At 39.6% G+C, this 16,834-nt stretch overlaps 2 protein-coding genes across 2 annotated transcripts; one reads left to right on the top strand and one right to left on the bottom strand.

The window, feature by feature from the left end:
* Window positions 1-519: 519 nt before the first annotated feature.
* Window positions 520-4,825, bottom strand: ZNF593 (zinc finger protein 593). The gene is made up of 3 exons (XM_081335005.1): window positions 4,603-4,825; window positions 3,321-3,383; window positions 520-3,107 (listed from the first exon to the last, which is right to left on the bottom strand). The coding sequence occupies exons 1-3, from the start codon at window positions 4,797-4,799 to the stop codon at window positions 2,975-2,977; spliced, it is 393 nt and encodes a 130-aa protein (XP_081191131.1). The 5' UTR covers window positions 4,800-4,825; the 3' UTR covers window positions 520-2,974.
* A 3,864-nt stretch (window positions 4,826-8,689) lies between these two features.
* Window positions 8,690-15,518, top strand: LOC308671938 (uncharacterized protein C1orf232; the record flags this gene model as incomplete). Its single annotated transcript, XM_081334441.1, has 4 exons — window positions 8,690-8,776; window positions 10,717-10,803; window positions 12,516-12,613; window positions 15,221-15,518. 4 exons carry the CDS (start codon window positions 8,690-8,692, stop codon window positions 15,516-15,518), a joined length of 570 nt encoding a protein of 189 aa, XP_081190567.1.
* Between the last annotated feature and the right edge of the window lie 1,316 nt (window positions 15,519-16,834).

Consider the following 16,834-nt stretch of genomic DNA (forward strand, 5'->3'; position numbering starts at 1 on the left):
ATAGCTTCGCTGATTCAGAGCTAACAATATGCTGCTTCAGCAGATGTTAACAGCTAAATGTGCACCCTGTGATGTCTGACTAATGTAGCCAAGGATTAATTTTGTTCCCAGTGTGTTGTTTAGATCATCTAAATATTTTAATGGAACAAATCCTCTATTCAATGGGAATGTGAGATGTGATCTAGATCACTCATCTAAACTATAATTTGGCTTGCTTTTGGCTTATGCAAATCCATTCCTCTGGCTGTTATTTGAAAAGTATCTTAAGAGTGCTCAACATACCACAGCAGAAAATACATCAAACCGGTTATTTGTGAATAACTATGGTAATACAACAAGCACAGGAATTGCTAGAATACTTCCACATGGCCTAGAATGTGAATGAATAGAAAGAATGTCCTGGGGAAATGGGGAGGGGGGGAATACGTGGAATCTTTATTTTATTTTTTTCTTTGGATGCTGTTAGTTCTTTGAGCTAGGACAGGCTAAGTGTCAGACACAAATAATCAGAAGCATTCGTTCAGTTCAAAGCACAGAAGAGTTTATTACATCTACTTCTATATAAGAATCTAGTGGCAGTGCAATGACTCCAAATTTATGACATGTTTAACCCCACTTTCCAACTCAGCCTGCACTTCTACAGCAGGGGTCTCCAAAATTGGCAACTTGGGAACTTCAACTCCCAGGATTCCCCAGCCAGCATATAAAAAACAGAGGATTCATTGAATATTACTGTATCATTGTTAAGGTATATTAACAGAATCTTGAAAGCCAGTCCAAGAATATCTCAGTCTTATATCAAACAAAATCCAAGTCTGGCTGAGTTTCTTTCTCATCATTTCTTCTTTCTCTGGGCTGTTTAATCGTCAAGTCCTCCTTAATGGTTTGCTCATTCCTTTACAGATCCCAGAATTGACCAACCAGATATAAAATCAAGGCAACAGAAGCTGGATAGGAAATGCTAAACAATGCAATTATTTATGCAACTCATAAAGAGAAAGCTTCATGTGAGAGCTTCATTTGAGATGGTTATGGGTAGCAAATTTAATACAACTTTATGAAGGGAAAGTTTGGCCCTGGCAGATCTCCACATCCCACATCTTGGAAAATAAACCACTTGTAGTCAGGAAATAAACTCAACATGTTGCAAATGTGTGAGTGCACCCCAGAATCTATCTTCCCTGCTCCAGGTTGGCATTGTATATCTCCACTTTGTAAAAAGAAATTTCAAAATACATTCTCCAAATACTTCACTTCCACAAAACTTAAGAATATTGATTTTAGAGAAAGTGTTCCAAGGAAAAATGATATAGAATTACCAAACTGCAAAAGTTATATAAATTAAAATGTAAATTTCTTTTGGCAGGAAAAGATTTTTGTGTAGGTAAAGGGTGATCAAAATGTGCAACTGGTAACACTGAACTAGAGATAAGTAAAATTCAAAACAAGACGACTTACTTTGCTAAAGTTATAATTGTAGCCTATTAACCCTAAACTGAATTGTGTGGTCATATATCCTACACTTTTTATCTCTAGCCATGATGCACTGTGTTTTGTTAAATTATTTCCAGGAAGCAATCGCATTTACTGCCTATTTCCAAATAACTTTGCATTGTCTCTAATTTCAAAGACTGGATTGGAAACTGGGATCTAACTCATTTCTCTGCTCTAAGTGAGAACAATGGTTTAAATAAATCATGGAGAAAAGCAACAATAGCAATAGCATTTAGATTTATATTCTGCCTCACAATGCTTTACAGCCCTAAGTGGTTTACAGAGTCAGCCTATTTCCCCCAACAATCTGAGTTCTCATTTTACCGACCTCGGAAGGATGGAAGGCTGAGTCAACCTTGAGCCAGTCAGGATTGAAGGAATAGAACTCCTGGAGTGAGCAGTGAGTTAACTAAGGGAGATTGCAAGAGAACATGTTTCATGGCTGGATAGGGAATTCTGGGAATTGAAGTCCATACATCTTAAAGTTTCCAAGATTGAGAAACACCATTTTAGTCATTTGAATCAAGTGTATTTACTGCGTTTTAATCTTAGTATGGGAAATGAGGAATTAATTTGCTTAGAGTAATTGCTAATAGTAGTGGCTTAAAAGTCTCAAGAGTTAGCTAAGGAAATGAAATTCTGACATGATCCGCCCACTCGGTTCACACTATCTGCAGGGCTCTCGTCTTCTCCCAGGTGTTAATCATGGCTACCCAGTCATCAAGAGGTGGTTCACCTCTACCATTATGTTTTAAAATATAATTCTGAACCAATATTCTATCCCTGAACCAAATTTGTCTTCCTTCCTCAGTGATTCATCAGTAGCATAAACTTGTAACGCTCCAATTTAGAGGATTCACCCACTGAACAACCTGACTCTACTTTCAACAAGTGCAAATTAAAACAGGGAAAGAAAATGGACTTTTCAGTTTTTAGGCATGCTGAATGAGAAATTCTGATCCGTGCCATCAATGTGATTTTTAAAAGTTCAAACAAACAAACCAAAAAAGTCAAAATGGCATCAGCTGCTCCTCTTCTTACAAGTTATAGAAAACATCCTTCAACACATTCAAATCAAACTCCCAAAGCAAAATAGGCAAGGATTAGCCAACTTATTGTCAGCTCCTTTATTAAGTGGGCTCAATGGAAGAGTGGAACATTAAGAACAAAAAGCTGAAGTCCACAGTCACATTTAAAACCATTGTTAAGAGAATCAAAAGCAAGTTCATTTGAGCAGCATGGCTCCTGCCTCCGATGTGCTGCTGAATTCTAATCCATACCGAACGAGGGGTAAGATGTTTTTTCCATCCAAGAGGGTTGATCTTTCTCATCTGCATATACATTTCAGTATTAATACTGCAAACCTAATGCAATAAATAATAGTACAACTTGAAAAATAGCATACTCCAAACCACCTAATTATACCGATGCTTTTACTATCTCCAGATTTTTTCAGATGGGGACACAACATCCTTGTGTCTTAGCTGCATTCATCCATCTCATCGAGAGGTTGTGTGTGGACTTCAATTTTCTTGGGAGGAATGTAGGACCCCATTCCTGCAGCCCTCTCAGCTTCCTCTTGGGTGTAGGGCTCCTCACTCAACTGTTTCAGTCTGAAAAGAAAGCAGAAACAAATCCAAAAGTTTTGCAAATGCTGATATTCCAGCTGATGAAGGACACAAAACCTTAATGGAATCCCATCTTCTTTGCATTGGAAGACATTCTGATTATACAGTTGGTAGATATATGCGACAGGTAGGACATTCAGAAGAGACAAGAAAAGGATGGCCCCCCCACCCCCCCAAAATAAGTAAAATTAACATTACCTCTTTTTGTGAACTTTTGATCTGAAATGATCCTTCATACTTGTTAAGTCAATGAAATATCGCCTAAGAAGAGAGAACAAGAAAAAAGCATGCTGGAAGCTGGTGGAAAGTCAGTTGGGCCCAGCGATTAAGTTGTTGGGCTATGGGCAGGGAAAGCTGAATTCTACTCTTTAGAAGTAAACCCCAATCAAGGAACTGCCAAACAAACTGTTAACAACCCTCTGCCACTCCCACCCAAACTGACAAGACAAGCCACTAGAATATAAAATGAGAGGAAACCCCACTCCCTGCTAGCTGTGATGATGATACCTAGTTTGGGTAATAAAATGTCTGCCAATATTCAAGCTCAAAGAGCAGTAAGGACCCATCATTCCAGTCTTTCTTTAGTGCATGACTTAATTAATTTGCAGAATTATGCCTTTTGAATCTTAAAAGAGAGCTGTGCTACAGGGTTATCATGAGCTGCTCCCACTTACATAAAAAGGTAAAAGGTAAAGGTTCCCCCGCACATGTGTGCTAGTCGTTTCCGACTCTAGGGGCCGGTGCTCATCTCTGTTTCAAAGCCGAAGAGCCAGTGCTTGTCCTAAAATGGAAATAATGAGCCCTACAGGACTATCAAATAAATTTTTTTAAATAGTGACCAGATTTGGGCTGCAGTTTAAGAAACAACCTCTTTTCTTTTCTCTCCCCTCCCCTCTAAAAAACCCGAAAGGAAACATAAGAGCTCAGCTTCATCTTTGCTCCCTTTGTCTACAATTGGGGCTCCAGGTTTGGATTGCAAAAATCTGGCTGGGATGGCAAAATAATGCAGAAATCTCTGGCTCTTTGTTATCACCTAGCAACTGCCTAAGGGTTTTTTGCATCCTAATTAGTTTAATTTTTAACCCCACAAAATAGGACTTCTTCAGCTCTTTCTTTGAAAGAGAAAAAAGCAGATTCTTCACTTTTCCAGGATACATTCTGCAGCTAAAATCTTACACTTTGATAGGCAACTCTCATTTATGTCCAAAGTAGCATTTTTCAAAATTGGCTACTTTAAGCCGAGGACTTCAACTTCCAGAATTCCTCAAAAAAAAACAACCATGCTAGCTGGGGAACTTTAGGAGTTGAATTCCACACCTTACCAATGTCAAGACTAAGAAACACTGGTCTGAAGGAACATAAAGTTTTCTATCCTACAACGGAGGAAGTTGGTCGGTTCTAATTCTTATCTCTATATGCAAGGGGTATTCCACGGGGACCAACCCGTTTCCCCCCCCACCGCCTGTCTCTGTTGACGCACGCGCAATGCAGGCAGTAATGCTGGGCATTGCCAGGCAGGTCGGGATCCAGCTCTTGGCGCAGTAGCTTCGTCGCGTTCTCGGGCAACATGTCGTGGTGGATCTGATCCAGATCTCGTCGCCGTCGCTTCGTTTTCCACTGGCGGGCCAAGGAATGCGCCTTATGCGAACCCGTTCGACGGGAGCTCTTGGGAGCCATATTGCAACTCCGACGCTCGCCGTAGAAAGAAAGGAAGCTTCCCTTCCGCTTCCTATAAGCGCGCGTGACGTCATCTCACGGCGCCATCCTCTGGGCGTTTTCAAAATAATTTCAGTATGGATAAGATGAAGTTCAGTAGCCAATCGTGGTTATGAATGAAGCACCAAGGAAGCATAACTTCTACGAATATATTTCTAGATATTTAATATGCACCTCCAAGTTTCCACAATTCATCTGAATGTAATAGCTGGAAAAATAAATGACATAAATTAACTAAGTGTTTGCGAAACTTGGCAATTTTAAGATGTGTGGACTTTAATTCCCAGAGTTGACTCTGGCTGGGGTATTTTGGGAGTTGAAGTGCACATGTCTTAAAGTTGCTGAATTTGAACAACGCTGAACTATCCTAACATCAAATATTAATGGCGCACTTCAATTCAAAGCCTCATTTACAAAGATACAAAAGCTTGCAATTTAACCAAATTCAAGGAAAAACAATTATAGTGGATTAACAAGCAACATGACCTAAAATAAAGGACTGAAAAGCATACTGGTTTGTTGGATTTAGAGATGTACTGTATTTCTGCTACAGAATAACATTCAAAGCTGCTGGCAATTACATTTATTTAACATAGTGTTAATTGGAAATACTGGTGTGTTCTTAAACATAAAGGTGCCATCTTGACTTAAGTGACTGCATCTATATGGTTTCCTTGGCAGAATCATGGAACTAGCTTTGCACTGTCTTTTTCCAGGATATCTTAATATGACCCTGTTCTCCCAATGCTAGAGTATTTCCGTAGCACAAGTATTTCCAATTTCCACATAAAACCATTTGAAATCCACTTACAATCAGTTTTTTAAAGATTCAGAATGCATGATGTGGAAGATATCTTAGAGGTCATCTACTCCAATGTCTTGCTCAGGGCAGTAATACACTAGAATCTAGTGACTAGATTATTCCCCAAAGCGCCACTGTTTTTAATAGAAGAAGGCAAGAAAGAATATTAGCGTCCTGTCCAGAGAACCACCACCAGATATCTACTTACCTCCATTCCACATGAAAAGACATATTTCTAATTCCTCTATCTATCAATAGATATGTCTGCATGCATTTCTGATTATTTAGTGCATTTATTATATTTATATCCTTTTCACATTTTATTTGTTTTGACAAAAAGATTGTTGTTAAACTGATACTAGGTAGAATTTTTTAGTTCTGCTCTGTTGCTGTTTGTTAAACTTCATGTTTCTTGTAACACTTCTGTTGTTAGCAACTATGTATTATATATAATGTAATGCAGAGGATTTTTTTAAAAATAAAACTAATAGAGTTTCAGCCTCTATTTCCTGTTCTGATTTGTAGGTCTGATTCTACCGTACTTTGAAAAGAAAAGCCAGTGACTTTCCAGCTCTTTATCCTTCCTTGGAATTCCACTTTAAACCTTTAAGATGAACATAATTAGAATGTAATTCTATCCCATTAAGAGGTTGTGTTGTAGTTCACCACTGCTTAATGTTTAGTCACAAAAAGTAACCCTTTGACCTAAGGCACTATTGTGGTTTGTGTGTATGTGCTTTCCTAATGTCTAGCTAATCCTCTGTGAAGGAAATACACATCCTTAGGATTCCTCATCAAGATATTTTATAAGCAAAGGATAATAATCCCTCTGGCCTGATCAGGTTTCATTTGGGGGTCATTACATTGTATTGATCTAGGTTTTTCTTCCTTTCAAGTGGATCACACTATTCTGTTTCCTGTTCTATAATATGAACACTGCTTTATGTTACAACAGATGACACTTCTCTGGGAAAGGAGTTTGCATTGCAGAATCATGAAAGATGATCTAACTGCAAAATTATGAGTAGCATTTCCCTTTTGGATGGAATGATGAAAACGTCTCTTGGGAGATTAAGGCCTAATGGCCTTGGACCTTCTTGATTAAAATCTGCATTAGGACCCCATTCATTTCCCCATTCATTAAAGTGATGACAAAAAATAAAATAAAATACACCATTGTCTCCATGACATACAAAGGGATAAAAACAAATTGTATGGAAAAATACATGATTTTTCCTTCTTAGCAACCCATAAATCTTAGGAATTGAGATAATCCAAATATTATAAATAATATAATTAGATCCATTACAGGTTGCAATCAATGGGGTATCATGCATCACTCAAGATGTGAAATTTTGACACCACATGCTCTTTAGGTGAGTGAACTTCAAATTATTTATTAATAGATTTGCACGAACACTCAAGTTTAGTGTCCGTTTATGCTCTACTTTTCCATCTGTTCAATAGCTTGCCATGGGTTAACTACCCTGAGTATTTATCCCTATGGCAGAAGTGGACAGATTTCTGAAGCTGGGATACAGCACCCACACGTGCTCATGTGCGCACACATAATCTCCAGTGGTTGAGATGCATGTAGCGGTATATAATGAAGGGGCAGGGCTCAGGTTTTGGGGGCAGTTTGGGAGAGAGGATAGTTTTAGAAGGAGGCGTTCCCTTCTTGCAAATCAGTTCATTAGAAAATTGTTTTCTATCTCCCCCCACCCCCCACCCACACCCCACCATCTCCAAAGAAGCATCAGAATTTCTCAATGCCATGATTTACAATATTCCCAGTGACCTCTGAGCCACAGTCATGCTCATTAAACATTGGGTGAATAAAAGACGTGAGTAGATAAATTGATCCCAAGTTTAAGTTTAGACAAAATTCACTTTACAACTCTTGGATCTGAACACACTTCCCAGTAGGGTTCAGCTTTGTGAGGAACCTACGTTTGATATAGATTGGCTATATGCAGCATAGCACAAATGAGTCTGTGGCATTAGCATATGGTTGCCAGCACAAGACAAAGGAGTAGCCACTTCATTAAGGCTCAGAAATAATAAGACATTTACCCACATTTAAAGGCAATGGACAGGCATCTGTCATTAGCTAAGGGGAGAAGGGCCCCAGCTGAAGCAAGCTGGGTGATGGAAAGAGAGCACCTCCTTGCCTTCTCTTCAACAGCTAAAGCATAATCTGGAAAACCAGCTTCCTTGCAGGTTTTAAGACACCCTTTGGACATTTGGCAGAGTGGGGGGAGAGATTGGCATTCTGCCTAAAGCAGAAACTAAATCCAGGAAGGAGAAGACGCTGGTCTGCAAGCTATCGCCCCTACAAAATAATTTATCTGTCAGCAGCTATTTTAAGCCTGCTGCCTAGCTCCTACATTCCAAAGCCCGTTCTTGCAGGAGATCAGTTACAGGGTGCAGACAATGGGGTGTAATGCAGCAACTTAGGAACACTTTCCTTTACAATTTCCTTGTGATTCCAAAGTGGGAGAAACAGTCTGCTTGGGATTAGGGAACTTGTGAAGCCAAGTGGCACATGCTGAAGACGAGGGGGCTTTCTACACAAAAAGGGGGTTTGCCCATAAAGAAAAGTTTAATGGACAAGGGTAGCCAAGAAGCATTAGTTTTCCATGTGTGAGATGAAGAAGACAACCATATTTTTTGCACAACTTATCTGGGGGTGGGATGCCTGTTGTTTCCAAGAGCTGTCATCCATTATTATTCTGGCTCAGCCACGTATCTGATTCTACTTTGTTTTTTGAGATGAATGCTGGATGCTTCTGAATTGTTAATGAAGACACCAGATCTAAGGAGGAGGCAGCTAGAAACAGGTGTGAAGTAGCAGGACACACTAGCTTCTAGCTGAGCTACTAATATCCCGCAGAGCCTCTAAAGCAGCTGAGTGCTGTGGCACAACGGCCAATGGAACTTAACTTGCTTAGCGCTCAATGCAGAAACTGCAGAAAGAACCGTAAAGCTTAAAGCTTCTCTTGTACCTGAAGAAACCGAGACCACAAAAGCTGAACTGGTTGTTGCAATAATGTCTCAGGGGTTCTGGAGAGTCTACAAGACAAAAGTACTGCAAGCCCTTGGTGGAGAGCTTCAGGAAGAGGAGCTTCAAGATGAGGTAGAGCAATCCATGATGATCACACCTCTTCTTTTTCCTTGGTCATTCAACATAGGCTTCATTAGCTTTCCCACCCATTCCAAAGGGAGGGATCTTCACTCCTAATATTTTTCAGCCGGCAAAGCCATTGACAAAAATTCTGGGGGTGGGTGGGAGTAAAGGCCACACAACTTGAATGTGGTGGGGAAGATCCCAGATATCTTCTGCTTTCTATTTTTTTATGGGAAACAATTCTTTAGCCCAGAATAGGAACAAGACAGTGGGATATATGTGACTATCTACTAGCATTCTAATTCTTGCATTTTTTTAAAAAAATAAATAAGGGGCAGAAGGGATGCTGTAAAATGATATCACTTCTAACATCATCTTTAACTTCAACAATGCTTTGAGGTGGACCACACATATAACAGGTCTCATCTTGAAAGAACAACAATGGAAGGCTGTTACCCCACTGATTCTTTCAAAACGAGACTTTTTTCTGTTTGATCAGTAAAAAAACCTGCGAGGATAAGATGAGATGGTAGGGAGCATCCTGAGACAGGATGCTAAGAGAGGTGGCAAAGAACAAATAACTAATCTGACGTCTGATCAAGTGGTTATTTCTGGCTACAGATAGTCCTTGACTTTCAACTTTATGGAGCCCAGAATTTCCATCACAAGAGTTGTAACATGAGGCACCCATGTCACTGACCTGATTTTACAGTATATCTTTTTTGTGGCAGACATTAAGCAAATGTGGAGGTATTAATGGGCATTTTTTTGGTGGAAACTGCCCAAAATGTCTGATTTCCAGCAAAAAAATGTGTAAATCATGTCATGTAACCATGGATTGCTGCAACTGGCCATAATGGTGAGCTGGATGTCTAGTGCCTGCAACATGGTCATGTGACCATCAGTGTGGGAGTGTGTGTGCTGCCCTCAGAACTCTGGAACTGGGTCATAAATATCTTTTCGGATTGTTTGTGGCAACTTTGAATGGTCACTAAGCTAAGAGAACTACTTGTAGTGAACCTCAGTGTGGCAGCTTTTTCTGAATGGGTAATGTTTCCTCAATAGCCAGCATGTGGTTTTGTGTGCTGCCTGCATCCCATAGATGGGGCTTTGCTTGTCTGTGCAGACTGGTTGCTGGCATGCTGCGGTCCGGTACTGGTCCACGGACTGGGGGTTGGGGACCCCTGCTTTATACTAAAACCAAAAGCTTCCCCAACCCTAATTGAAAATGCAGTTATGTCCCTTGATTTAAAAAATCTCTGTTGATTCATTGAATCAGATTTTTTGATCATCTACCAACCTATCTAAGCCTGAACTAATTTCCCAGTCATGCAGGAAAAGAAACAACACGCTCCCCACCCCTTTAAGTAAGAAAAGCATTGGAAACTTCATAACTTTAGGAAATTTGATACCCATCCCAATCTGGAATGAAGTTGCTCCATTCTGCCCAATGACAATACTGGGATCACCTTTGCAAATCATTAAATAATCTTTTAATCTTTTTTTATGTGCACCAATCTGTTTTATGTTCAACTGCTGTTATCAGTCTGATGTAGTCTCTTTGAATGTAGAAAGTTGTTATACTGTCTGCAAAATGAGGCAGACTCTGACTGGCCACTGACAATCCACCACTAATTATAATATATTGTCTTCACTTTTATTTTATTTTTATGTTTCTTATCTGCAATGTTGGTCTGTGACCGTAATAATAATAATAATAATAATAATAATAATAATAATAATAATAATAATAATAATAATAATAATAATAATAATAATAATATTTGGGAAGCGAGACGGGAGATGTTGAAAGACGATGTGCAACATTTGATTTCAAAATGGAGTAAGGCAGCTCAGCTGTCTTTATTCTGCTCTCTCTACTGAACGGAGCCACAGTTTCCAGCCTACTCTTGCACTAACAATTCCTAAAAGATGATTTCTTATTTCAGAGTGAGAATCCTCAACTGGTGGAAACTACAGACTCCATACTGCTGTCAGACGAGGGACTGAACTCCGTTTCTCAGTTGGCTCGGCGGGTAAGAAAAGTCACTGTCCTCATACAGAGCTAAACCTCCTTTTAGATTTCTGAAGTTGCTATTGCACAGCAAAATAAAAAATGCCTGTGCAACCTTTGAGGTCCAAGCAAAAGGCAACTTGTGACTAAAGGTATCATCCTGTGAGAATAAAATGGCTGGCTCAGCCTTTGAGGGGAGGGCAACTTGAAGGGAGGGGAATCTGTAGGCTCTACGATTATCAATAACAATAATGCATCAATATATTTCCAAAATCGGCACAGTTTTCAAAAAGACTGTGCAGAAATATTTATTTATTTTATTTATTTATTTATTTAATTTAATTTGTATACCGCCCTTCTCCCAAAGGACTCAGGGAGGTGAACAGGGCAATAAATACTAAAATACAGAAATACAAAAATTAAGAAGAGATTAAACCAATGCCCAATACAACAAATAAATTACATAAAAACAGTGATAAAACCCAAACCCATCAGACCAGGCTGGCTTGTTCAAACAAATAGGTCTTTAGATCACGTCGGAAGGATCTTAAATTGTCAATGAAAAGTTGCTAGTTGGGCCAATAGGAGATACTTATCCTCTGGTATGAAAATATGCATTTGATGCTGAGCACATTAGAAGGAAGTGAGACACAGCGAGGAAAAATTAAGTGAAAATGTAGTTTTCTTCCAAGTGACAGGTAATTTATTGAATTGAATTGAATACTTTATTTGACCAAGTGTGGCTCTACATACAAGGAATTTGTTTCCGGTGCAGATTTATATTGACATAAAGGACATTTCAGAACCGATGCCATAAAATAAAGGGATGTCTCCTACTTGAAAGAAATTGTATTGTAAATCTATTCAAACTGTTAAATGGCAGAGACATCACAATGATTATTATGACGCTGGGTATTATCAGTGCCATGGACTTCTCAGTTTTAACTGGCGTTGTAAAAGCTACACCATCAGAAAGCTGAATGAAATAAAGTGGATGCCTTTGAATTGTGGTGCTGGAGAAACTTGTTGAGGATATCTTGAATTGCAAAAATAGTTCACTATTTAATTAACCCAATGGATGAAACTATTTGGAATGCATAACACAAAAAGGCAAAAATCACTACAGAAATCCAATGTCTTCTACCAAGTTCCATATCAGTGGAGAAGACCTTTTTTTTCAATCTTGTTTTCAGAAGATGAGCATCTTGGTGGACTTTGAGGCCAAAAAAAGGAGGGATGGGGAAACCACTTGTGGCCCAAAGGGAGTCACTCAGACCTGATTTAGAAACTAACCATCATCTCAGAGATTTTTACTCAGCCCAAAGAAAAAAAGTCATCTCTTACTGAGCATCCCAAGGGGTTTTTTTTTCCCCCCAAAAGACAACTGGATTTTCTTGTTGTTTTCCTTGAAGACATTTCATTTCTCATCCAAGAAGCTTCTTCAGTTCTGACATCTTCAAGAAAAAAAAGAAGAAAGTCTAGTTACCTTTTGAAAAAGCATCTTTGGAACAACCATGATCTGGATGACTGAGAATCTCCATAGATTCTTTTTGAGCAGTTGGGTTGAGGAATTCCAGCACACTATCCATTAAAGAGCCAAAAAAAACCCCCAATCATAAATATGCTTTGAAGGAAATTTCATTGATGAAAGAGCTCTGAAGTTTATTTGAGGAAGCCCCTTACCATGATGTCTACCCACAACCCAATTGTCTCTTCTTTGATTTTGGTATGTAGGTCCAGGGAGCTGGAGTCAAAGGCTGGAGGACCATGTCTTCTTTGTTCAGTCGGGAGGATGAAGATCAGTTGCTGGCTCCTGAACCATCTGCAGACCAGTAAGAGATACCTTTCCTTTTTCCCCTAACTAATTACAATTCTCAAATTGCTTGAATAGAGCAGATATACCCCTTCATAAGAATGACAATCATTTTTTATCCTCTTTGGATAAAAGACCTTGAGAACGTTAAGATATGTGGACCAACTCCCAGAATTCCCCAGCCAGACAGACAAATATAAGGGAGTTGAAATCCACATATCCTAAAGTTGTCAAGTTTCCCAACACTGTCTTAGAGAAACAGCATGTACACAGAATCATCCCTTTACCCAGAATGCCTGTTCGTTTTTATAGTCAAACAGGCACTTATGGAGAACTTCTCCCTCCAAACTAAGAGTGCCCCCCAAAATAAAAATATCATTTACCAATCAATTCACATCCTTGGCACTTCATTCAAAACCACAACTACCCTGAAGGTTTCATTTCCTTATGTTTTTTCTGATATGAGCTGTTCTTGGCTACAATTGGCAGAGAAAGCTATTGTTGCCCAAAGAATCAGGAAGGAAATGCACTGGGCCTTCAACTTCCTTACATTTGTCTAGAAATAAGTTTTAGCCTTTTGTTTTCTAGTCATGCCCACCTTGTAAAACCAGATTGATATTAAGGACTGTTGGCTTGGTTTTTGTCGCATTGTGGTTGATGGTTTTGCATCTTTTTGCAATTACATACAAATATGAGACCACCCTTGGAATACTGCATTCAGTTCTGGTCACTATGATATAAAAAAGATGTTGAGACCCTAGAAAAAGTGCAGAGAAGAGGAACAAAGATGGTAAGGAGTCTGGAGGCTAAACTGTACAATAAATGATTAAGGGAATTAGGTATGTCTAGTCTAACAAGGGACGCGGTAGCTCAGTGGGTTAGGACGCTGAGCTTGTCGATCAGAAGGTCGGCAGTTTGGCGGGTCGAATCCCGAGTGCTGCGTAGCAGAGTGAGCGCCTATTACTCGTCCCAGCTTCTGCCAACCTAGCAGTTCGAAAGCACGTAAAAATGCAAGTAGAAAAATAGGAACCACTACGGTGGGAAGGTAACAGCGTTCCGTGCGCCTTTGGCGTCTAGTCATGCTGGCCACATGACCATGGAGACGTCCTCGGACAAGCGCTGGCTCTTCGGCTTTGAAACGGAGATGAGTCGGAAACAACTAGCACGCATGTGCGGGGGAACCTTTACCTTTAACTTTAGTCTAACAAAGAGAAGGACTACGGGTGATATGATAGCAGTATTTAAGGGGCTGTCACAAAGAAGAGGAAGTCAACTTATTCTCCAAAGCACTTCAATGCAAGCCAAGAAGCAACAGGTAGAAGACCATTATAAAGAGACTCAACCTAGAATTAAGGAGAAATTTCCTGACAGTGAGAACAATCAATCAGTGGAACAGCTTACCTCTGGAAGCTGTGGGTGCTCCATCATTGGAAGGTTTGAGGAAGAGACTGGACAGCCATTTGTCCGGAATGGTACAGGATCTCCTGCTTAAGCAGGGGGGTGGACTAGAAGACCTCCAAGGTCCATTCCAACCTATTATTCTATATGGGTTTTGCCATTCAGGTGCCCAGCAAAACAGGGTCCCTGCAAACTAATCGCAATCATTCCTTGTTCTCTCTCTTTGCCTAGCTAGCTAGAATCAGTCAGCTGTTCCTTTTGGCCTTCTGCCCTCCAGTGGGCAGATAAAACGTGACACACAACAGTTGAATGGAGTCTTCAGCCTCCAAGAGTCATCATTCATTCATTCATTCATTCATTCATTCATTCATTCATTCATTCATTCATATTTATTATAGTTGCTCAACTCCAATGGGTGTTTAAACTGAACTCTAGAAAATATGCTCCTTATTTTTATGGTATCCATTACCCTCCGTTCATCATTTAAAAAGCTCAGACAAGATTAAAATGGTAAAAACTACAATTATTAAAACTATGACAGCAAAGCAATATCAGATATAACAGTGAAGATCTAACTGGGAAAAGTGCTCTTTGGGGAAATAACTAAGTTGGTGTTCAAAACTCACAAGGGAGAACAACATAAGAAAGGAGAGAGATCTACTATCAGAAAGGTCTTCTTTTGCACATCGTACTATAACCATATTCACAGCTAGGTTCCCAAACATGCCAAACTCAAGATATGGTCCAGATAGTACTTTATTGGCCTTACATTCTTTTCTCTTTTTTTACGAAAATTTTATTAATTTTCTATTATTACATTTAATTAGTGCTTAATAAACATCGTGTTGTCTGGATTAATTTGTTTGCAAATTGTTTCCCACTTAATAGGATTTTTTTTACTGTACATTCCATCTATGACAGTTTAGGTAAGCATCTCCTATGAAACTAAATCAACTACTACAATATTGTTTTAGGGAAGATCAGAGAATATATTTTACATGAGAAACATCTATTTCAATTTCCATTACTCTTGGGCAGGGCTGGGAATGACCTATGTCTGAAATTCTGGTGAGCCACTTTCCGCTAAGAGCAAATTGAAGATCTGGCTTGGCCTAAAGCAGCTTCCTGTGTTTCTGATTTTATTCTTAGAATTTGGGGGACTTATATTAACCCACTATCCGGTGTAGCTTTAGTACCTGTCCTTTTATAAATTCTTTTCTCCTTTTAGTCCTCTAGCTGTAAAACCAGCAGAAGAACCATCTGAGAAGAAGACCGCTGGCCTTTGGGATGTTTTTGCTACTAAGTGGCAGCAAACTTCAGCTCTGGAAAAAATGACTGCCAAGGTGGACCCCAGGGAGGAAATGGTTGAGGGAAGTGGGGGGTCTGGGGTGATGCCAGCCGAGGAAGTCAGTGACCTTGGCCATGACAATGATCTCCGAGAAGCTGAAGGTGTGGCCTTCAAGTGGAGCTTCCTAACCAGCAAACTGGCTGAGCTGAAGAACAAGAATATTCCCAAAAGTAACTAGGACAGACACAGAAATGGAGGACTTTGAATGAGTGACCCTTTCTCAGTAATAACAATATAATTTATTATTTTCCAACAGCTTTCTGAAAAAAGTTCTGGGCTTAATGTGAAATGTGCAGTTCCAGGCATGAGTGTTGTTAAGGATGGTAACTTTATGAAGCCTTCCCAGAGTGCGTGTCTCCAATGCTTTCATTCCATTTCTCTCCTTTTCCCCTTATAAGACAGTTCTTCGAATAAATGTAATGCTAATGGACACTTACTGTAGGAAAATCTCCCTTGCCAGAGACTGTTGCCTATCAAAAAACGAGCATCTCCTTCTCTCTTTCCACATTCACTTATTTTGATGCCACCAACAATGACTTTCTAAGAAAACAGAGGTCGCAGAACGATTAATCCAAGAGTCTAATCTATAGCTGCCTACAAGCTGTTTCTGTGATAACGTGATGCAATTGATAGACTTGGATGGAGAACACCTGGATGCAGATCCCCTCACAGCCATGATGAGACCTGTGCAAGAGATCTCACAGACTTATGATGATAAAATGGGAGAGCTCCACGCATGGAAATTCCAAACTCCTCACAGAAAGAAAAGTATGATGCAAATGTTGGTTACCAAAAGTAGTTAAATCTGTTCATGCTTTCCCATAACCCATAAAGGCATTCCGAGCTTGCCAAGGAGATCTCAAAGGTGTTTGATGCTGGTGTTTGCAGTGCTGTCAGACCCTGGAAATTCTGTTTTCCAGTCATCTCCAAGTTTATTTATTTATTTGTAGGATTTATGTGCTGCTCATCTCATCCAGAGGTGAAGTTCAATTCCTGGCACCTCAGGAATGGCTGGGAAAGATCTAAAGCCCAGAAAGTCTGCTTAAACAACACAGAAGGTACCAAGGACCAAGGATTAAAGGACTGGTTTGATCTTTATCCCTGCTGGACATAGTTACGAGGCAAAGCGCATACTTAGTATGCAGACAAGGTTACCAGTTCAATCCCTGGGCTGGAGAAAATTCCAGTGTAAATCCTGTTTCAAGGTTGGCTGGTTTAGAAGATGATTTCAGATCATATAATGGAAGACAGGTCCCAAATCAGGGTAAGATAGCTTTCTAGGTTCATAACTTATGGAAGCTAGTAGTCCAGGTAGACAAGGATTATAATCCTAAAATGTATCAAGGAAAATAGCTTGGAGACTGATTTGGCTAGATAATGTGGAATAAGAGAGAATTCAGGCTGCAAAACCTACTATAGCACAGAGTGTTCAAGTTTCTTCTACAACCTTCACTTATTTCTGGCACTTCTATCTTCCTGGACAAAAATGTTTTT

This window comes from Vipera berus (assembly GCF_964194415.1).
Source record: "Vipera berus genome assembly, chromosome: 9".
Taxonomy (NCBI): Eukaryota; Metazoa; Chordata; class Lepidosauria; order Squamata; family Viperidae; genus Vipera; species Vipera berus.